The sequence below is a fragment of the Mobula birostris genome, chromosome 5, assembly GCF_030028105.1.
Source record: "Mobula birostris isolate sMobBir1 chromosome 5, sMobBir1.hap1, whole genome shotgun sequence".
NCBI lineage: Eukaryota > Metazoa > Chordata > Chondrichthyes > Myliobatiformes > Myliobatidae > Mobula > Mobula birostris.
Window position 1 is genome coordinate 81,694,562 of NC_092374.1, and position 22,873 is coordinate 81,717,434.

General features: G+C 45.7%; 1 protein-coding gene across 1 annotated transcript in view; it reads right to left on the reverse strand.

Annotated features, from left to right (window-relative positions):
• LOC140197805 (neuronal tyrosine-phosphorylated phosphoinositide-3-kinase adapter 1-like) overlaps positions 1–21,859 on the reverse strand; it is a 48,363-nt gene extending 26,504 nt beyond the window's left edge. Inside the window, exons 1-2 of the mRNA XM_072258267.1 lie at positions 21,054–21,859; positions 6,031–6,278 (exon numbers count right to left, since the gene is read on the reverse strand). Coding sequence (XP_072114368.1) covers positions 6,031–6,230 — 200 coding nt within the window. The 5' untranslated portion in view covers positions 6,231–6,278; positions 21,054–21,859. The remainder of the gene's footprint in view (positions 1–6,030; positions 6,279–21,053) is intronic.
• Between the last annotated feature and the right edge of the window lie 1,014 nt (positions 21,860–22,873).

Sequence of the window (22,873 nt, forward strand, 5' to 3'; positions counted from 1 at the left end):
GGACTGAGACTCCCATCCTAGTCCAATTAGACCACAGGATAAGGATGCAGGCTGAGGCTGCTGTGTCAATGAAATTCACTCTGCTTTTCAATCATTGCTGTTTTTTTTTGGCTTACAAACACATTTTCTCACCTTAATCCATTTTCTAGTCAAGAACATTAAGTATACCTGATGACTTGGTTTCCATAGCCCTCTGACAACAAATTCTAGATTGACTGCCTTCTGGCTGAAGAAATTCCTCCTCATCTCAATTTCATGATGTCACAGGAATATCCCTTTAATCTGAGGCTGTGCCCTTGGCTCCTCTACTCTCCTACTGATGGAAACATCCTCTCCTCATCCACTCTATTCAGGTCTTTTATGTATCCAGTAGCTGAACTCAGGTGAGTACAGGCCCAGAGACATTAGATAGGGGTTCCCAACCTGGGGTCCACAAACCCCTTGCTTAATGGCATTGGTCCATGGCATAAAAAAGGTTGGGAACCCCTTCACTAGAGCAACACACTCAAATGTTGGAGGAACTCAGCAAGTCAGGCACCTCATATGGAAATGAATAAACAGTCGACATTTTGAGCCGAGACCCTGTGCCAAAGACAACAAATACTTCTGATACATTAACCCTTTCATCACTGGGATCATTCTTCTGAACCTCCTCTGGAGTTACATGCAAATATCTGCCCTCCCTCAGAGAAATCTACAGACAGTCTGAAGATCATTTTTGTGAACCTCCTCTAGAGTAATTATACAAATATCTGCCCTTCACCCTCAGAGAAATCTATAGACAGTCTGAAGTCTTAAATTCCTGCTTGATTCAAGGTATGGATGCACTCACTGGGATTTCTCAGTTCCTCTCTGCCAGGATGCAATATGTCTCTGTACCTCTCTGTCAGAGAGGCATGTGTCCCCCAAAATCTCTTCAATGTAAGGAGTTGGGTGGATAAAGGATGGGTATATTTGCACTTCCAGAATGCATTTCTTAAGATCATCATTATTGTTATGTGCTGTGTGGTACTGATGTGAGCAATCATGGTCTTATCCATGACCATGATTGTTCTTGGCAAATTTTTCTACAAAAGTGGTTTGCCATTGCCTTCTTCTGGGCAATGTTTTTACAAGATGGGTGAACCCAGCCATTATCAATACTCTTCAGAGATTATCCATCTGTCGACAGTGGTCGCATAACCAGGAGTTGTGATATGCACCAGCTGCTCATATGACCATCCACCATCTGCTCCCATGGCTTCTCGTGACCCTGATCAGGGCACTAAGCAGGGTGACCTGCAGGCTAGCAGAGAGAAGGAGCGCCTTACACCTCCTTTGGTAGAGATGCACCTCCACCCACATTGGGATGATTGATTAACTAATGGAATACAGAGGGTTAGGATCAATCATGATGGCACAGTGGGAAATGACACTGCCTTACACTTCAGAGACCTGGGTTCAATTCTGACCTCTGGGGTGTCAGTCTGTCCTCTTGAGTTTTCATTTTGGTTTTTTCCCACATGACAATGATGTGTATCGGTGGGTTATCTGGTCAAGGGTAGAATCTGGAGAGAACCTAGTATGAACGCACACATCTCTGGAGCAGAGGGAAAGGGAAACCCTAATCAATGTAACAATCTCTGAGGTAGGGGATAAAGAGAAACCACAGTCATTGTACAGATCTCAAGGGAGAGGGATATCTCAGTTAGAGCACACTTCTGAGGGAGAGAGAAAAAGGGACCAGTCAGTACAGATCTCTGAGGTAGAGGAGAACCCAGTCAATGTACAGATCTCTCCAAGAGTGAGGGATACCACAGTCAGTGTACAGATAGAGAGTACACAATCAACGTACAGATCACACTGAGAGTACAGATAGAGAGTACACAATCAACGTACAGATCACACTGAGAGTACAGATAGAGAGTACACAATCAACGTACAGATCACACTGAGAGAGGGGGATATCCCAGTCAGTGTACAAATCTCTCACAGCGAGAGAGAAAGAGACCATAGTCAGTGTTCAGATCTCTGAGAGAGAGAGAAATCCCAGTCAAGGTATAGGTCTGTGTGATAGTATGACCCCAGTCAGTGTGCAGATCTCTGTAGGGCAAGAAGGATGCCCCTGTCAGTGCACAGATCTGAGGCAGAGGGATGCCCCAATCCGTGATCAGCTCTCTCTGAAGGAGAGAGAGAGACAGAGATAGAGACAGTCAGTTAACAGATCTCTTTAACTAAGAGGAATACTCCAGTCAGTGTGCAGATCTCTTGGAGGGTGAGAAAGACCCCAGTCAGTGTATAGATCTTTCCAAGGCAGAGCTCAGATACCATATTTTATTTTATTGATATATGCAGCAGGGAACAGGCCCTTCACACTTAACAAGCCATAAAGTCCAGCAACCCCCCTATTTAACCCTCAGCCTAATCACAAGACAATTTACAATGACCAGGCAACCTTCTAACCTTTGCTGGACTATAAGAGGAAACTGGAGCACCCAGAGGAAACCTACACAGTCACGGGGAGAACGTACAAATTCTTTACAGGCGGCGTCAGACTTGATCTCTGAACTTCAATTCCCTGAGCTTAGTATCATCTTGCTAACTACTACCATGGTGCCTCAATATCTCACTGAATGATGAAGTCCTTTGTTTCTTTAGCAACTATCCATCTATTTAACATCTGAGCATCACAGGCTGTGATCGCCATCACTAGGGATGAAGTAGCTGACTTAACGCCTGGTCCCTGGTCGCTCTGGTCTGCTCCACACTGTGGGACAGAGGCCTACATAAAGCACACAGGCCCCTGTCTCATGGGAAAACCAAGATGGGCATTGAACGGCTCCTGGGAAAGAAAGGAATGAAGCAGGAGGCAGAGAGGAGACTTGAACCAATAACGAGTGAGGGATATTACCAGACAAAGAAGAATAGAGCAAGTCATTCCAGTTGGGATCGAAGAGATGTTGCTCATGCTTGGAACATTTCTATCAGCTTAGAGCCCCAATCTGGAGAAAGAATTAAAACTTCATGGAGAGATATACAGCATGGAAACAGGCCCTTCAGCCCAAAGGGTCCATGCAGACCCACTTACACTAATCCTGTTTTATCTGCCCCAGCTTCAAATCAATTCCCAGAATATCTCCCCAGATTGTAGTTCTCACCCACACACTGCGGAGGTGGTGGTGGGGGCCAACTGAATAGCAGCCTACGTGTTTTTGGGGGGTCGGAGGAAACGGAAGCAGCTGGGGACACACGTGAAAATTACAAATAAACACTCACGCACATTGATAGTGCTGAAGGTCAGGATCGAACCCAGTCATAGTCATACTTTATTGATCCTGAGGGAAATTGGGTTTCATTACAGTTGCACCAACCAAGAATAGAGTATAAATATAGCAATATAAAACATAAAAAAATTAAATAATAATATGCAAATTATGCCAGGAAATAAGTCCAGGACCAGCCTATTGGCTCAGGGTGTCTGACCCTCCAAGGGAGGAGTTGTAAAGTTTGATGGCTACAGGCAGGAATGACTTCCTATGACGCTCAGTGTTGCATCTTGGTGGAATGAGTCTCTGGCTGAATGTACTCCTGTGCCCAACCAGTACATTATGTAGTGGAAGGGAGACATTGTCCAAGATGGCATGCAACTTGGACAGCATCCTCTTTTCAGATACCACTGTCAGAGAGTCTGGAGCATTGAGACAGCGGCTCTACCCACTGCACTGATATCCTGGGAGGGGAAGACAATATGCTGGGATTTGAGCAAGATTTCATTTTGAACCCGAGTTCGATTTTTGGCTGATATCTGGGAAGGTTAGGTCTTAGATCTCCTCCAAGAGGACTGCAACCTTGTCTTAGTGTTTGGTGACTTGTGTGCCTCAATGACCCAGAGAGCTATGATGTCTGGAGTCAGGGCCTAGAACTTTACCTCTTGGTAGGGTCACCCATGTCAAACAGGTCAAAGGGTAGAGGCCAGACTAAGAGTGGTTCACGGGCTCAGCTCAGGGCTAACAACCCTGAGCGGTTAAAAAAATGTTACGGAAACAGCAGTGAAGAATCCTTCTACATCAATGATGGAAGACCTTCATTGCTGCCCTAAATGCCAGAGGCGTAACAGGCAGTTGGTAAGCAAGGCCTCAGATCTGAGGGGGTTGTGGACTGGCCCAGAGAGACACTTCCTGACCAGAAGAACCATTGGGAAGGACAGGCATAGAGAGTGTTAAAGGGAAGATTATAGGGCAGAACATACATGAGTGCATGAAAGAGACAAGCAGCGACACACACACACACACACACACAGGGAGGGGCAGGCAGAGGGGGTGATTATTCAACTTCCTAAATCAAAGTATGAGTACAGCACACGGGACGTTATGTTGAAGTTGTATAAGATATTGGTGAGGCCTAATTTGGAGTAATGTGTGAAGTTTTGGTCACCTACCTACAGGAATAATGTAAACGAGGTTGAAAGAATACAGAGAAAATTTACAAGGATGTTGCTGGATCTGGAGGACCTGAGTTACAAGGAAAGATTGAATAGATTAGGACAGTACTCCTTGGTATGTAGAAGGCTGAGAGGAGATTTGATGAAAGTATACAAAATTATGATGGATATAGATAGGGTAAATACAAGCAGGCTTTTTCCATTGAGGTTGAGTGGGACTACAACCAGAGGTCATGGATTAAGGGAGAAAGGTGAAAAGCTTAATGGGAACAGGAGGGGAAACTACTTCTCTCAGAGGGTGGTGAGACTGTGGAATGAGCTGCCAGCACAAGAGGAGCATGCAAGCTCGGGTTCAATGTTTAAGAGATGCTTGGATAGGTACATGGATGGTAGGGGTATGGAGGACTATGGTGCCTGTGCAGCTATGACGGGGCTAGGCAGTTTAAATGGTTCAGCACAGACTAGATGGGCCAAAGGGCCTGTTTTTCTGCTGTAGTTTTCTAGACTCTATGGATTGAAGAAGCCATAGCCGATTTCTCTTCTGTCAGAGGAACAATGCACCAGATAGTTACCTGGTTTGAAAACAGGATTCACAGATAGCAACACAGTGGGTAGAGGTGCTGCCTTCCAACTCCATCACTCTGGGGTCAATGCTGACCTCCAGCATCGTCTGCGTGGAGTTTCCACGGTCTTCTTGTGACTGCCCATAACACTCTGGTTCCCTCATATCCCAACCACATGCGGGGTCAGTGGGTTAATCATCTGCTGTAAATTGCTCCTCAGAGCGACGGTGTGGGAGAGGAGAGAGACGACAGTAATAAAATAGGATCAGAGTGACCGATAGCTCACACAGACTTGGTGGGCCAAAGAGCCTGCTTCTAATCTGTGTGACTCCTGGTTTAGTGTAAAAGGGCAGTTGATGGTCACCATAGATTTGATGAGCTGAAGGGCCCATTTCTCTGTTGGTTGACTCCGTAACATTGACTGAGGCTTTGGCAACAGACCGAAGATGAGGTCTCACCAGAATCTTCAAATGTACTCAAGCCCCATTGGATCACAAGGTATCTGAGCAGAATCAGGCCATTCAGCCCATCCAGTCTTCTCCACCACTCAATATGGCTGAGTTATTTTTTCAACATCATTCTCCCAATTTTGTCTATAAACCTTAACACCTCTTAACAATCAAGAACCTGGAAATTTGTGTCTTAAATACACCCAGTGACACGGCCTCCACAGTTGTCAGTGGCAATGAATTCCACAGGTTCAACATCCTCTGGCTGAAGAAATTCCTCCACATCTCAGTTCTAAAGAGACGTCCCTCTATTCCAGGGGTCCACACCCCCTCCCACCAATTGCTGAGAGGTTCTTGGACCCCAAGTTGGGAACCGCTGCTCTATTCTGAGGCTGTGCCCTTAGATCCTAGACTCTCCCACTAATGGAAAAATGAGATCTCCCCCCAAGTCCATCCTTCTGAACTCCACCAAATAATGGCTCAGAGACATCAAACCTTGTAAGCCAAGCCCAGGTTGGGATGTCTGCTTCTGAGGGCAATGCCTGCAGGGTTGGGGGCTAAGACAGATCACGGGGGCGGGGGGGGGGGAGGGTTTTACCTTTTCTTCGGTTCTTCCTCCCTGTGCTTCCAATCCACCTTGGTTTTACGGTACAGCAGGTTCATCTCGTGGCAGAGGGAGCGGCCAGCGCTGTCAGAACTGCAGCTGAGGCTTGTTAGTGAGTTGTAAGCCTTCAGACCCTTCTCCTCGATGAACTGCAGAAAACTGCTGATGGCTGCATCCTGGAGGCCACTGGACATTTTCCAGGGGCCAGGTGGTGGGGGCAAAACTGCGGGCGCCAGCCCCTCCTGTGGGCAGAGAACACGTCACACTCAGTGCTGGGATTGACACAATATGAAGCTCTTTCTACCCTGACCCATCACTCTCGGGGTCAGGCACAGAGTGAAGCTCCCTCTACACTGTCCCATCATACTTTCCTGGGATAAGGGCAGATAAAGTGGAGCTCCTTCACACCATCCCAGCACACACATTCCCAGGGCAGGGATTACACAGGTTGGACACAAAGTAAAGATCTCCTCACACTGCCTTGTCAGACACCCCCCGGATAAGTAATGTCAGCTCCTCTTATAAACATAGTTTATGCTCCAAGAGGTCATTTGGCCCATTGTGTCTGTATCAGTCCAAAACATCCATCCAAACTCATTCCAGCACTGAACAAATGCTTCCAAGACTTTTTAAAAAACGGGGAAGGTTTCTGTCTCTTACATCCTATTGTGTTTCGGAAACCCTCCCCACAGTGTCTCATAACATTCGGCCTATCGAGTCTATATTTCCTCTTAGAAGTGTAAGCGAAGAATCAACCAGCCATCAATCTCAGCCTCACTTGTATCCCTATAACTCAATCTCTCCACATTCTCAACTCCCCCCAGATTCTTCCCTTCACTCACAACTGCAGACAGGGGGTCTGATTTACAGTATACAATTAACCCACTGAACCCAGACACCACTGGAACGTGAGAGGAAAACCACGCCATTACAGGGAAAATGTACATGCTACACATGCACAGATACATGCGTGCATGCACACGCACAGACACAGGCTCAGATACAGACACAGACAGCGCCAGAGGAAGGGATCCAACATTGTGTTTCTGGAGCTGTGGGCAAGGGTGCCACACGCTGATCTAACATGCTGCTCAATCATAAATCCAGAATGCTTTTCTATCCCTTCTACCCCGTTCCAACCTATTACCCTTGCCACGCATTGATTAATTCTCTTGAAAGAAACTTTCCATACTATCCACATTGTCTCCCAGTTATAATTTAGGGAATTCCCTTATATTCTTGACCTTGTTCTCACAACCTTGTCACAACTTTCCCCATCCCTCTTCCTATGTTAGTCTGGACATCTGTAGTGCATTCGGCATAATACAGCATCCCTTTTTTGGTTCTCCAATTTACCCAGTATAGCCCCATTCAGTAATTTGTTAGGCATTTCCACTAAGTCCATAAAATAAAGATTAGAATTAGGCCATTTGGCCCATTGAGTCTACTCTGCTAATCTCTCAGCCCCGATCTCCTGCCTTCTTCTCATATCTCTTCATACCCTAATTAATCAAGAACCTATCAACTTCTGCCTTAAAATATACCCAATGACAGCTTCCACAGCCGCCGGTGTAATGAATTCCAGAGATTCACCACTCTGGCTAAAGAAATTCCTCCTCGTCACTGTTCTAAAGGGACATCCCTCTATTCTCTAACAACAGGAATTCTGCAGATGCTGGAAATTCAAGCAACACACATCAAAGTTGCTGCGTTCACCAGCAACTTTGATGTGTGTTGCCTCTATTCTCTCTTGTATTTGACATTTCTACCCCAAGGAAAAAAAAGACTGACTGTCTACCCTTTCTGAGGTCTCCATCGATCAGAGTCAACCATAGATGTTGTCATAAGACCAATGGAGCAGAATTAGGCCATTCAGCCCATCAAACTTGCTCCACCATTTCAAAGTACATATATGTCACTATATACAACCCTGAGATTCATTTTCTTGCAGACATTAACAGTAAATACAAATAAGCATAGGCCCACAAGACATAGGAGCAGAATTAGGCCATTTGACCCATTGAGTCTGCTCCACCATTTCATCATGGCTGATCCATTTTCCTCTCAGCTCCAATCTCCTGTCTTCTCCCCGTATCCCTTCATGCTGTGACTAATCAAGAATATATCAACCCCTGCCTTAAATATACCCAATGAATTGGCTTCCTCAGCCGCCTGTGGTAATGAATTCCATAGATTCACCACTCTCTGGCTAAGGAAATTTCTCACTGTTCTAAATAGACATCCCTCTATTTTGAGGTTGTGTCCTCTGATCCTAGACTCACCACTATAGGAAACATCCTCTTCACATCCACTTGTCACTCTTCGAAATTCCAGTGATTACAATTCCGAGCCTTCAACTGCTGCTTTCATTCCCAGAATTATTCTCGTGAACCTCCTCTGACGCCCCCCCCTCCAATGTCAGAACATCCTTCTTAGATAAGGGATCATGATACTCCCAATGAGGCCTCACCAGTGTGTTATAAAGCCTCAGCATTACATCCTTGCTTTTATATTCCAGTTCTCTCGAAATGAAAGCTAGCATTACATTTGCCTTCCTCAACTTGCAAGTTAACCTTTAGGAATTCCTATACAAGGACTCCCAAGTCCTTCTGCACCTTGGATTTTTGAAACACCATAGAATCAATGAAAAACTGCACACAGGAAGCTGGACAAACAACCAATGTGCAAAAGACAACAAACTGTGCAAATACATAAAGAAACAAAAAACAAAATATCAATAATAAATAAGCAATAAATATCAAGAACATGAGATGAAGAGCATTGAAAGTGAGTCAATAGGATGCAGGGACAGTTCTATGTTGGGGTGAGTAAGGTTATCTGCTCTGGATAAACTCAGTCAGCTCCATCGTGGGCACTAGCCTCCCCAGCATCCAGGACACCTTCAAGGAGCAAAGCCTCAAAGGTGGCATCCATCATTAGGGAACTCCATCACCCGGGACATGCCCTCTTCTCATTCCTACCACCAGGAAGGAGGTACAGAAGCCTGAAGGATTCACAGTCTTTCCCCTTCACTATCAGATTTCTAAATGGACAATGAACCCGTCAACACTGCCTCACTATTTTTTAATTTTTACACTACTTATTTAATTTATACAGTTGCAAGAAAAAGTTTGAGAATCCTTTGCAATTACCTGGTTTTCTGCATTGATTACTCATAAAATGGGGCTGATCTTCATCTGTCATAATAATAGACAAACACAATCTGCCTAAACTAATAACACACAAACAGTTATACTTCTCCTCTTCAATTCTGGGTACACCATTTAAACAATCACAGTCTAGGTTCAAAAAGTATGTAAACCTCTGGGATACAAAAGCTATTGAGTCAGGTTTTCCAAACAATGAGATGAGATTAGAGGTGTGGGTTGTAGAGGTGCCCTGCCCTTTAAAAAAGACATACAAAGTCAGGTTACTGACAAGAGTCTGACCTTCTCAAGAAACATCGCTTTATGTGCACCATGCCTCGATCAAAACAATTTTCAGAAGACCTTAGAAGAATTGTAGAGACGCATGAAGCTGGAAAAGGCAAAGATCCGTGTTCATCAGTCCACAGTAAAAAAAATTGTCTGCAAATGGAGGAAATTCAGTACTGTTGCTACTCTCCCTAGGATTGGGCGTCCTGCAAAGATCACACCAAGCTCAACATACAATGTTGAAAGAGGTGAAAAGGAACCTAAGGGTAACAGCAAAAGACCTGCAGAACTTCTAGAACTTGCTGAAGTCCTTGTTCACATGTCTACTATAAGAAAACACGGAACAAGAATGGTGTTCATGGAAGGATACCACAGAGGAAACCACTGCTCTCCAAATAAAAATCATTGCTGCATGTCTCAAGTTTGCAAAAGATCACCTGGATGATCCACTAAGCTTCTGGGACAATGTTCTGTGATGAGACAAAAGTTGAACTTTTGGCAGTAATGCACACAGCTATGTTTGGTGGAAAAAGGGCATTGCACACCAACATCAAAACCTCATCCCAACTGTGAAGCATGGTGGAAGGAGCATCACGGTTTGGGGCTGCTTTGCTGCCTCAGGGCCTAGACAGCTTGCAATCACTGAGGGAACAATTAATTCAAAATTGTATAAAGACATTTCGCAGGAGAATGTCAGGGTAGCAGTCCATCACCTAAAGTTCAAAAGAAGTTGGATGATGCAACAATGCTCCGAAACACAAGAGTAAGTTAATAACAGAATGGTTTAAAAAAAAGAATATTCATGTTTTGGAATGGCCAAGTCCGAGTCCAGACCTTAACCCAATTGAGATGCTGCAGCATAACCTGAAGAGGACTGCTCATGCAAGACATCCCAGAAAAAGTGATGAACTGAACGTTTTGTATGGAGAAATGGTCTAAAATTCTTCCTCACCGTTGTACAAATCTGATCAGCAGTTACAAAAAAACATTTGGTGGAGGTACTGCTGCTAAAGAAGATTCTACAAGTTATTAACTAGAATAGTGGTCCCCAACCACCAGGCTGCGGACTGGTACTGGGCCGCAAAGCATGTGCTACCGGGCCGCGAGGAAACAATATGATTGGCGATATGAAACGATATGAGTCAGCTGCACCTTTCCTCATTCCCTGTCACGCACTGTTGAACTTGAACACTGTCCACCCACCCACCCCGTCCGCCAGTCCGCAAGAATATTGTCAATATCAAACCAGTTCACGGTGCAAAAGGTTGGGGACCCCTGAACTAGAGGGTCACATACTTTTTCCAGCATGTACTGTGAATGATTAAATGTGTTCAATTAAGACATAAAAAGTATAATTGTTTGTGTTATTAGTTTAGGCATCTGATGTTTGTCTATTATTATTATGACTTCAATAAAGATCAGACCACATTTTATGAGTAATTAATGCAGAAAACCAGGTAATTGCAATGGGTTTACAAACTTTTTCTTGCATATATGTGATGCCCTGTTTAAGATTTATACTGCTATGCTGTAAGGTATTTTTATTTTTAGCAGTTTCTGCAAAAGCAGTGTGTCCTGTTAGCAATAATATTTTGGCTTTGGCTAAAGATAAGGAGCCATGATGTCCAACTTAGGAATGTCGTGTCAGCCAATTGTAACTTTCTGCGTAGTGGAAGGTTCAGGAGAGCTGGGCAGGATCAGATTTCTGAAGGACATTGGTCTGATTTGGGGTCTTTCAGCAGAAGCTGCTCAGCGGGGCACAGGGAAGATGCCACAGAATGCCATTTGAAGAAGAGGCCTCATTGTAAGAAGTGCTTTGTGCAGATGAATGGCTCCAAGGAGGACGGGCAATACTCCTGAGAGAGCCAGTTTGTTTGAGATGGTTTTTGAGGGAGGTTCCAACTGTGACTGCTGTCCTTCATGCAGAATGTGGGTTCAGTGCGCGAATAATGCGATATACCCGACTACTCCAGAAATGAGCTCCAACGTTTCTGCGCACATTGGTTTAACTCTAATGGGTCCTTTTACTTTTCTATTTCTGTTACTGTTTAAGTTGAAAATTTGGTAAATGTATTTGCTTTGTAATTTTATGCTGGTGTATGATCTGTTAATTTCCTGGTGAAAGGTAACTTTGCATGGAGCAGTATTTACGCAGCATTCACTACAATCAATGTTTCTTAATTGGAACATCCCAACTTTCCTGTTCAGTTGAACCCCAAATCATGCTGACCTTTGACGTATACTGCTTATGAAAGAAAGCCCTTCTTACCGCTGAGTCACATGGCTGTTAGAGTTAACTAATGAGCCAGGTTTGTATCCGGGTTACACATATTAAACCCGACTCTGATTCTGGTTCAAGACCCTGATGGTTGAGGGTAATAACGGTTCCTGAACTTGGTGGTGTGGGTCTTCTACCCTCCTGTATTCCATCAATGCCCACATTACTTGGGCATCAACATACAACAAAAATAACTTGTGTCACCTGTGGGTTAGGTGGGCAGTTTCTGGGCACTGTTGGTATCAAGAAGGGAGAGCCAAACTTCACCAGTCCCACACGTCCTGGTTATAAATCTCTACAACAATTTGTCCTGGTCTAGCCTTGGGTATCCTTCAAGAGGACTACAACCTTGTTGTGGTTTGGAGCCTTGTGTGTCTCAATGACCCAGAGAGCTATGTTGGCTTGAGTAAGGGCTTTATGTTTTGGCTCTTCGTAGGGTCACCCATGACAAACAGGTTAAAGGGCAAAGCCAAGCCAAGTCCACTGGTCCTCCAGGTTCGGGGGTTCAGCTCACGGTTAACAACCCTGACTGGTAAAACAAAATTCTACAGAAACAGCAATGAAGAATCCTTCTACATCTGAGTGCGATGGTATTCTTGAATCTTGCAAGACTGACAGTAGTTAAAACTGCGAAAAATCTACTGACATGATGAAGAGAGCCCTGACCACCACCAAAGACGGAGGACCTTCATTGTTGCCCGAATAGTAGCAGTGTAACAGGCTGTAAATAAGTACCCATGATGATGAAATGACCAAGTACTGCAATGACTACTTGCTCAGAAGGCTAAGGAAAATTGGCAAGGATCTAATAACCCTCACCATTTTGTTTAACAGATGCATCATAGACAACATTCTAGCTAGATAAATCATGGATTGGTACAGCAACTACTTAGCTCATGATTACAGAGAGCAGAGATTTGGGGAGACAGCCCAATCTATCATGGACATCAGCTCCCCTTCCACTGGCTCCGTCTACACGTCTCTCTGCGACGGGAAAGCAGCTGACATCATCCATCATCAGGGGATCCCCACCACGCAGGCCATGCTTTCTTCTCGCTGCTGCCATCAAGTAGCAGGTACAAGAGCCTGTAGACTTGCACCACCAGGTTCAACAACAGTTACTACCCGTCAACCATCAGACTTTTGAACAAAAAGGGGGATAACTACACTCACTTGCCCATCCAACGAGACGTTTCTACAACTAATGAAATCACTTTTGGAACTCTTATCTTGTTATCTCATGTTCTCGTTATTTATTTATTTTGCATTTACACAGTTTGTTGTCTTCTGCACTCTGGTTGATCTTTCATTGATTCTGTTACAGTTACTATTCCATAGATTTACTGAGTATGCCCACAGGAAAATGAATCTCAGGATTGTATATGGTGACACATCTGTACTTTGATAATAAATTTCCTCTGAACTTGACATAATCAAGGACCCCTCCCACATCAGTCAGGCTCTCTTCATCCCTCTTCCATCAGACACAAGAGACAGGAGCTTGTGGGCACATAGCACCAGGTATCTTTGCCACTGTTATCAGATTCTGGTGAAAGGTATGTCTAAGGATGGACTCCTAATCTCCCAACCTAACTCATTGTGGCCGCTGCACTCTATTTGCCTGTCTGCAATGCACACTCTATTCTGCATCCTGTTTTCCTTTTTACTATCTCATTGGACTTCTGTATGGAACGAATTGTCTGGATGGCACACAAACAATGAACAGTCTTTTCCCCAGGGTACAGGAATCAAGAACTCGAGGGCACAGATTTAAGTTGAGGGGGGAGATTTGAAAGGAACCCGAGGGGCAACTTCTTTGCACAGAGAGTGATCAGAGGACTTGTCCTGGGCCCAGCACTCGTGCGATTATGACAGCACAGCAGCACCTCTATTTCCTTAGGAGCTTGTGGTGATTTGGCGTGGTATCCAAAACTTTGACACCCTCCTATAGATGTGTAGTGGAGAGTAGCGGCTAGAAACACCAATGCCTATGAACGGTGAAAAGTAGCAGATATGACCCAGTCCATCATGAGTAAAACCCTCCCCACCATTAAGCACATCTACACGAAGCATTGTTGCAGGAAAGCAGCATCCATCATCAGGGACCCCCACCACCCAGGGCATGCTCTCTTCCTACTGTTGCCATCAGGAAGGTGGTACAGGAGCCTCAGAACTCACATCACCAGGTTCAGAAACAGTTATTACCCCTCAAACATCAGACTCTTGAACCAGAAGGGGCAACTTCACTTGCCCCATTACTGAACTGTTCTCACAACCTATGGACTCACCTTCAAGGACTCTTCACCTAATGTTCTCGATATTTATTGCTTATTTATTTATATCTTTGTTTATTCTTTTTTTTGCCTTTGCATAGTTTGATGTCTTCTGCACTCTGGTTGAATACCCTAGTTGTGCAGTCTTTCATTGATTCTGTTATAGTTTACTATTTCATAGATTTGCGGAGTATGCCCACAAGAAAATGAATCTCAGGGTTGTAAATGGTGACATATATGTACTTTGATAATAAAATTTACTTTGAACTTTTATATACATCAAGCTGCCACAAGATGTACAATAAGAGGAAACGTTTAGAGCAGGGTTTCCCAACCTCTTATGCCATGGACTCCTTCCATGCGTGGACCTCAGGTTGGGAGCCCCTGCTTTAGGGGGATATGGGTCAAATGCAGGCAAAGGGGACAAACTTAGATAAAGATCTTGGTTGAGAGATGGGCTGAAGGGCCTACTGCCACAGTGTTAGACTATGACCATGGCCCCTGTAACTCCACTATGGACAGTCCCAAGCCTGTCTGCCAAAGGAGGAGGGTTGGGCATAGGGCTAGCAATGCATCCTATAAAAACCCAGAGCTACAGAAATGGCAACAGACCTCATCAAGAATATAGAGGAAAGGATACACTAAGAAGATGGGCTCCACCCGAGAAAAATTGAAAGACTGCCGCAAGATAGAGGACTCTAAGCTGCTGTTGGTGGTCTATGTCCCAGGAGGGGTGATGGGCTTAAGAAAATGATGCCTGCAGAAACATAACAAAATAACACAAAAAGGCAGACGGGGTGATGAATTGGGATGAGTAAATGAGAGGACCAAGCACAATGGCTTTGCTGCTGCCATCCCCTGTGGTGGGTCCTTGGTTGGAGAGGGGCTTTCTACCTAGGCCTGCTGCTGGGGCTTACCGCTGGGTAGCAACTGAACTGGAGTGTCAATGAGGTTTCAGCAGCAGGTTGGAGAGAGCAAAACGTTTAGCCCCCAATTTGCCGAGGCCTGTCCACCATCTACAAGGCTTGTCAGCAGTGTGATGGAACACTCTCCATTCACCTGGGTGAGTGTAGCTTCAACAATACCAAATAAACTCGTCGGCATCCAGAACACAGCAACCTGGTTTTATTTGTTTAGCAATACAGCCTGCAGTAGGTCTTTCTGGCTCTTCGAGTTGCACCGCACCAGCAGCCCATTACCCCAATTCATTCTAGCTAATCACTGGACAATTTATAACAACCAATTATCCTACCCAGTTCGTCTTTGGACTGTGGGAGGGAACCGGAACACCCAGAGAAAAATCACACATTCCATGGGGAAGACATACAGAGACTTCTTACAGAATGTCACAGGAGTGCTCAATCAGGATAGCCTGCAGAACTCACCTAGTGAGGCTTTATGGGTGTAACTGAGAAATAAGAAATGTATGACCATGTTAATGGGGCTATATTATAGACTACCCAACACTCTGTGGGACTTAGAGGAACAAATTTGTAGAGATCGCAAACTGTTGCAAGAAACAGGCGGAAATTATAGTAAACACGAGGAAATCTGCAGATGCTGGAAATTCAAGCGACACACACAAAATGCTGGTGGAACATAACAGGCCAGGCAGCACTTATAGGAAGAAGTACAGCCGACGTTTCGGGCCAAGACCAGTCCTGACAAAGGGTCTCAGCCCGAAACGTCAGCTGTACTTCTTCCTATAAATGCTGCCTGGCCTGCTGTGTTCCACCAGCATTTTGTGTGGTCATTACAGTAGGTGATTTTAACTTTCCACATATTGACTGAAACCCTCTTACTGTAAAAGGATTTGATGGGACTGAGCTTGTCAAATGTGTTGAGGAAAGTATCCTTACTCAATACATAGAAGTCCCAACTTGGAAGAGTGTGCAATACTTGATCTCCTATTCGGGAAGGAGACAGAAGTTTGGGTAGAGAAACACTTTACATCTAGTGATCATAATGCCATTAGTTTCAAGGTAATTATGGAAAAAGATAGGTCTGGTTCTTGGGTTGAGATTCTAAATTTGAGAAAGGCCAATTTTTGATGGTATCAGAAAGGATCTGGCAAATGTGGATTGGGACAAGCTGTTTTCTGGCAAAGATGTACTTGGTAAGTGAGAGGCCTTTAAAAATTACATTTTGAGAGTACAGAATTTGTCTATGCCTGTCAGAATAAAAAGGTAAAGAATATAGGTGCAGGGAATCTTAGCTTTCAAGAGATATTGAGGCCCTGGTTAAGAAAAAAAAAAGGAGGCGCACAGCAGGTATAGGCAGGTAGGAACAAATGAGGTACTTGTGGAGTATAAGAAATACATGAGAGAACATTTAAGAAAGAATTCAGGAGGGCTAAATGAAGGCATAAAGTTGCCCTAGCAGACAAAGTGAAGGAGAATCTTAAGGGATTCTAAAGATATCTTAACAGCAAAAAGATTGTAAGGGAGGAATTTGGTCCCCTGGAAGATCAGTATGGTCATGTATGCATGGAGCTAAAAGAGATGGTGGAAGACCTTACATGGATTTTTTGCATCTGCATTTACTCGGAAGACAGACACAGAAGTGAGGCAAAGCAGCAGTGGGGTCATGAACCCTAAACAGATTACAGAGGAGGTGTTTACTGTCTTGAGACAAATTAGGGTAGATAAATCCCTAGGGCCTGACAAGGTGTTTCCTTGGACCCGCGGAAGGCAAACGCAAAAATTTCTGGGGCCCTAGCTGAGATATTTAAATCCTTAGTGACAGGTGAGGTACTACAGGATTGCAGAATAGCTAATGTTATTCCGCCGTTTAAGAAAGGCTCTAAAAATAAACCAGGAAATTATAGGCTGGTGACCCTGACACCAGTAGTGGGAAAGCTACTGGAAGGTATTCTAAGGGACTGGATAAATGAGTATTTGAATAGACAGGGATCGATTAGGGGTAGTCAGCAATGGTAGCTCATGTCTAACCAATCTTATAGAGTTTTTAGGGAAAGTTAGCAGGAAAGTTGATGAGGACAAGGCAGTGGATGTTGTTTACATGGACTTTAGCAAGGCATTTGACAAGGTCCCACATGGGAGGTTGGTCAAGAAGGTTCAGCCACTTGGCATTCAAGATGAGGTACTAAATTGGATTAGACATTGGCTTTGTGGGGGAAACCAGAGAGTGATGGTAGATAGTTGCCTCTCTGACTGGAGGCCTGTGACTAGTGAAGTGCCTCAGGGATGGGTGCTGGGTCCGCTGCTGTTTGTCATCCATATCAATAGATATAGAGGAGAACGTGGATCAGCGACATTGCAGATGACACGTCGTTGCAGATGACACCAAGATTGAGGGCGCAGCGGACAGCGAGAAAGACTACCAGAGTTTGCAGCAGTATCTGGACCAGCCTGGAAAATGGCAGATGGAATATAATGCAGACAAGTGCAAGGTCTTGTAATTCAGTAGATCAACCAGGGTCGGTAGGGCAGTGAGGAGTGCGTAGGACAAAAGGAACTGGGAATACAGATCCATAATTCATTGAAAGTGGCAGCACAGGTAGATAGGGTCATAAGGAAAGTTTTGGGCACACTGGCCATCATAAATCCAAGTATTGAGTAAGGGAGATGGGGTGTTACGTTGAAGTTATATACGATGCTGGTGAGGCCTAATTTGGGGTATCGTGTGCAATTTTGGTCACCTACCTACAGGAGAGATGTAAATAAGTTTGAAAGAGTACAGAGAAAATTGACAGGAAATGTTGCTGGGACTGGAGAACCTGAATTATAAGTAAAGAATGAATCGGTTAGGACTTTAATGGTTGAAGATTGAGGGGAGATTTGATAAAAGTGAATTATAAGGATAAATCCAAGCAGACTTTTTCCACGAAGGTTGGGTGGCGCTACAGAGGTCATGGGTTAAGGGTGAAAGGTGAAATATTTAAGGGGAACATGAGGGGAAACTTCTCTCAGAGGGTGGTGAGAGTGTGGAGTGAGCTGCCAGTGCAAGTGGTGCATGTGAGCTCGATTTCAATGTTTAAGAGCAGTCTGGGTAGGTACATGGGTATGGAGGGCTATGGTGCCGGTGCAGGTCGATGGAACTAGGCAGTGGAAATGGTTCGGCTCTGACTAGACAGGCAGAACAGCCTGTTTCTGTGCTGTACCTTTCTATGACTTTATGACTGTATAAACAGTATAATTGAACTTTGAACTATGGAACACCCAGAGCTGTAATAGTGTCACCCAAAACTGCTATACTATGTGGATGGATTGATGGACAAACACATCCACGGTCACTTACTCCATCACTAACTTCAACAACGTACAAGAAGCTTAACACCATCTAAGACAGAGCACCTTACTCAACAGGCACCCCATCCACAACCATTCACTCACTCCACCACTGCACACAGTAGCAGTAGTGTGATCCACCTACAGAATGCACCACAGCAACTCACCAAGACCCCCTAGACAACACCTTCCAAACCCATCTCTAACAAGTGGAATGAGAAGGGCAGCAAAGGCAATGGGAAGCACCAACATCTGGAAGTTGCCCTCCAAGCCACACATCATCTTTCCTTCATCAACGCATGGTCAAAACCCTGGAATTCCCCCCCCCCACCCTGACAGCACTGTGGGTGTAACCCACACCTCAAGGAGTGTAGCAGTTCAAGAAGGCAGCTCAACACCACCTTGTCAAGGACCGGCTCAGCTGCAAGTCCATAACCCTTGTATGAATATAAATTAAAAACTGGAAAATGCTCAGAGCTTAAAAGTGTTCAAGATTTTAGACGACAGGAAATTGGAGTCTGTCACCCAGGGGTTTCTGTAGAGTGGGTAGATGGATGGGTAAGTGAGTTAGTGGACTCCTGAGGTAGGAGGGAGGGAGGGAGGGAGGGAGGCACTGCAAGGCTGTGGGATGCAGGCCGTGAGGAGGGGGAAGTATCTGGGCTAATAAAACCTCCTGGCTAGGGTCAACACCAAGTCTAACCCTGCCTGCACAAAGCCCTCCCCATGCCTGCACAAAGGCTATCCCCTAACTATGTACTTCCTCATGGACTTTGTTCCCAAAATGACCACCTCCCCACCCACCCCAACCCATGGCAACCCATAAAATGACAAAGCAATGCCTGGGAGAAAGCAGAGGGCATGGGTGGAAGGTGAGCGGTCAAAGATTTTAAAGTGGACTTGAGAGGCAACTTAACACAGAAGAAGTAACGAGCTGCTAGAAAAAGTAACGCTATAGAAAAGACTGGGTGGTGGGGTGGAGGTGTAAGGCACTCATTCTGTTTGCTAGCCTGCAGGTTACCCTTGGACAAGGTGTAGCACCTGCTTAGCTCCCTCCCACCCCAATGAGAGTCACGGGAAGCAGGTGGTGGATGCCCGTATTAGCAGCTGGTGCATATCACAAGTCCTGGTTCTGTGACCACTGACACCAGGCAGACAATCTTTGAAGAGTATTGACAATGGCTGGGGTCACCTGTCTTGTAAAGACACTGCCCAAAAGGCAATGGCAAACCACTTCTGTAGAAAAAGTTGTCAAGAAAATCATGATCATCAAAAGACCATGACTGCCCACATCATACGATATGGCACATAATGAACGAACAGTAAAGACATGAAGCTGAATGCAAGAAGACTTGCAAGAATGCCTCCAGTATTCAAGGGCCTGAGTTATAAAGAGGTTGTGCAGACTAGGATTTTATTCCTTGCAGTTTGAGTGATCTTAAAGGTGTATAAAATCATGAGGGACTTGATTTTCCCCAAAAGTTTTTTCCTCAAGGAAGAGGACTTTAGGGCAAAGGATTAAGGTGAGAAGAGGGGGAAAGTTTTAAAAGGGACCTAAGGGGCAACTTCACACAGAGGGTTACCCACAAACTGCTGGAGGAACTCAGCAGGCCAAGCAGCATCTAGGGAAAAGAGTAAACAGTCAACATTTTGGGCCAAGACCCTTCTTCAGGACTGAGAAGTCAGAATAAAGAGGTGAGGGGAAGGAGAAAGAGGTGAGCTGGAAAGTGATAGTTGAAGCCATGTGGATAGGAAAGGTAAAGGGATGGAGAAGAAAGAATCTGTTAAGACAGGAGAGTGCACCACAGGAAAAATGGAAGGAGGAGTAATGGGCAGGTGAGAAGTGAAAGGCCAGATTGGGGAGTAGAGGAAGGGATAGGGGGAGGGGGAGGGGGAAATTTGCTCACCGGAGGGCCAAATGGTGAATGCAGTCTTTTCCCCAAGGAAGGGGACTTTAAAATAGAGGACAAAAGGTTTAAGGTGAGAAGAGGGGGAAGTCTAAAAAAGGAACTGAGGGGTAACTTCACAGAGAGTGGTTGGCATATGAAACAAGGAAGTGGCTGACCAAGATTTGTTACTTATTTGTTTATTGAGATATGGCACGGAAGAGACCCTTCCAGCCCTTTGAGCTGCCCAGCAACCCCTGATTTTAACCTAGCTTAATGATGGGACAATTTACAACTGTGGGCTGTGGGAGGAAACCAGAGCACCCGGAGGAAACCCACGCAGTCATGGGGAGAATGTACAAACTCCTTACAGGCAGCCGCGGGAATTGAACCCAGGTCACCAAAACTGTAAAGATTTGTGCTAACACTATGCTACCATACTGTCCTTAATATCAGTGTTGGATGACCAACTAACACTGACATTTGGCCCACATTCTTCTAAACCTTCAGTAAACATGTATCTACCCATGTGTTTTAAGGGTTGCTATTGTACTTGCCTCAAACACTTCGTCAGGTTCATGGACGGGAGACACGTGGGCCAAACACACAGGTAAGTGGGATTCGCTCTGGTGGTGTGGACTGGTTGAGGCGAAGGGGCTGTATGAACCCGAAAGGAAAGTGGCCCCCAACCTTGAGCAGCAGACAGACATCAGCCTTCCCATGACATCCAGACAGGGGATGGAGAGGTGGGGAGGGAAGGGGGCAAAAGCAAGATCCCAACCAGCCAGAGGAATAAGCTGTCACAAATTCTGCAGCAAATGTCTACAAGTCAAAACAAGCAAGACAACCTCCCTCCTCCACCTGATCCCATTCCTTTCGAGAAGATAGGAATTCCTTACCTCCTGGACACCCTTCTTTTCAAGCCACACTCAGGGGATCTCACTGACCTTCGGCCATTCATCCACTCCTTATTGTCCAAGATGCAGATCCTTTATCTTCACAGAGGAAAGAGGCCTCCTCCACGTCCACCCACCACCTCTGTTCAACAAATTATAATAATAAAATATTTAAACAGGCGCCTCTCTGCCCCAAGGTGGGGATGGGGGTGGTGATGGTGGTTTACCTCAAAAAGAGGTATGGATCATTCCTGTTATCTCCAGTCGTTTCAATGGCAGAACATTGTTTTTTTTTGCCATCAGTCTTTTCCCCTCCTCCTTTATCTTATTTCTTCGGCAGCGGCTGTTGTTGCCTGTCACCTCTCTCAGCCGCTTTTCCTCCAGAGATGCTCGCTTTTATTTCTTGTCGAAGGAATCCGCAGAGACCGGGGTGAAGATTCCTCCTCACGGGCCGGGTCGAGCCGCTTCGGCCCGTCCGCCCTGGGCCGCCCGCGTCCTGAGGTGAATCGACGCTTTCCTGCCTTCTGTGGTGAGTGTGAATCACAGAGAGCGAGAGATAAGCAGCTGGAAGTGAACACGCTGCCTTTTATTCTTCCATCCTCCTTATTTTTATAACGGGCGACGGTGATGGGTGAGAGAGAAAGGGGGGCGGCGGTCGGGCGAGGGAGGAGGCCGTGCGGCCTGCTCCGGCGGGGAGGGGGGGCAGAGGGAGAGGCCGCCGCCGCCCGCCCCCGGCGCGCTGCTTCCCCTGCCCGGCCTCTACACCTGACACTGGGCGCCTGACTTGCGTCTCCCGCCTCTGTTCCCCCTCCTCCTCCTCCTCCTCCTCCTCCCCCTGCTCACGGACGCAATGCGTGAGGATTGACGGAGGGAGACGGGAGAGCTGACGCACGGCAGGCCCACACAAGCCTTTGTTCCCCCCCTCCCCAGCCGCCTTCTCCCTCATCTCTTACATCCTCCTCCTCCATCATCATCGATATATTCACCTTCCGCTTTCCTCATCCGCATCCTCCTCCTTCCTCACCTGTACCATCTTCCCTTCTCCCTCATCTATATCATCTCCGTTTCTCATCTCTAAACATTCTCCATCGTCATCTTCCTCTCCCTTATCTGCCTCACCTGTAACATCTGTTATCCTTATTCCTCATCTCTAACATTCTCCCTCTTAATCTATTTATATTCTCCATAACCTATAACATCATCCAGTTTCCTCATCCACATACTCCTCCTCCCTCACCTGTAACATCTTCCCTCCTTCTTCCTCATTTATATCATCCTCCCTCCTCACCGCTAACATCCTCAATCATTCATATCATCATCCTCATCCTATCTCATTGGTATCCCCTCCTCGTTCCATGTCTGTATCATCTTCTTCCCTCCTTCTGCCACTCATCCCTCACCTGTATCAATCTTCTTCTCCCCTCGATTATCTGTATGATCTTCCTCCCTCATCTGTAACATCCTTCACCCCCTCCCATTTTTGTTGGCAAGGGGAAGAAGCACTTTATTAATCAATTACCCACCCCGCCACCTTCCTGCCCCAGTACTTGGGAAATGGGTTTGCGATTGGGAGGAAGGAGATGAGTGGCAGGGAGGAGTTTCGGATGTCAAGCCACCAATATCTGAGGATGCGGAGGTGCGACGACAGCAGACAATGGAACAGGTGGACGAGAGGCAGGGCAGAAGTGTGGAATGGGTAATGGGGCTGGGTGGGTAAGGTGGGGAGGTGTTCTGTGGCGTGGTGGAAAGGGAAGGGGAAAGAGGAGGAGGATTGAGGGACAGGGTACAGGGTGAGTGAGGAAGGGATGGATGGGAAGGGAGGT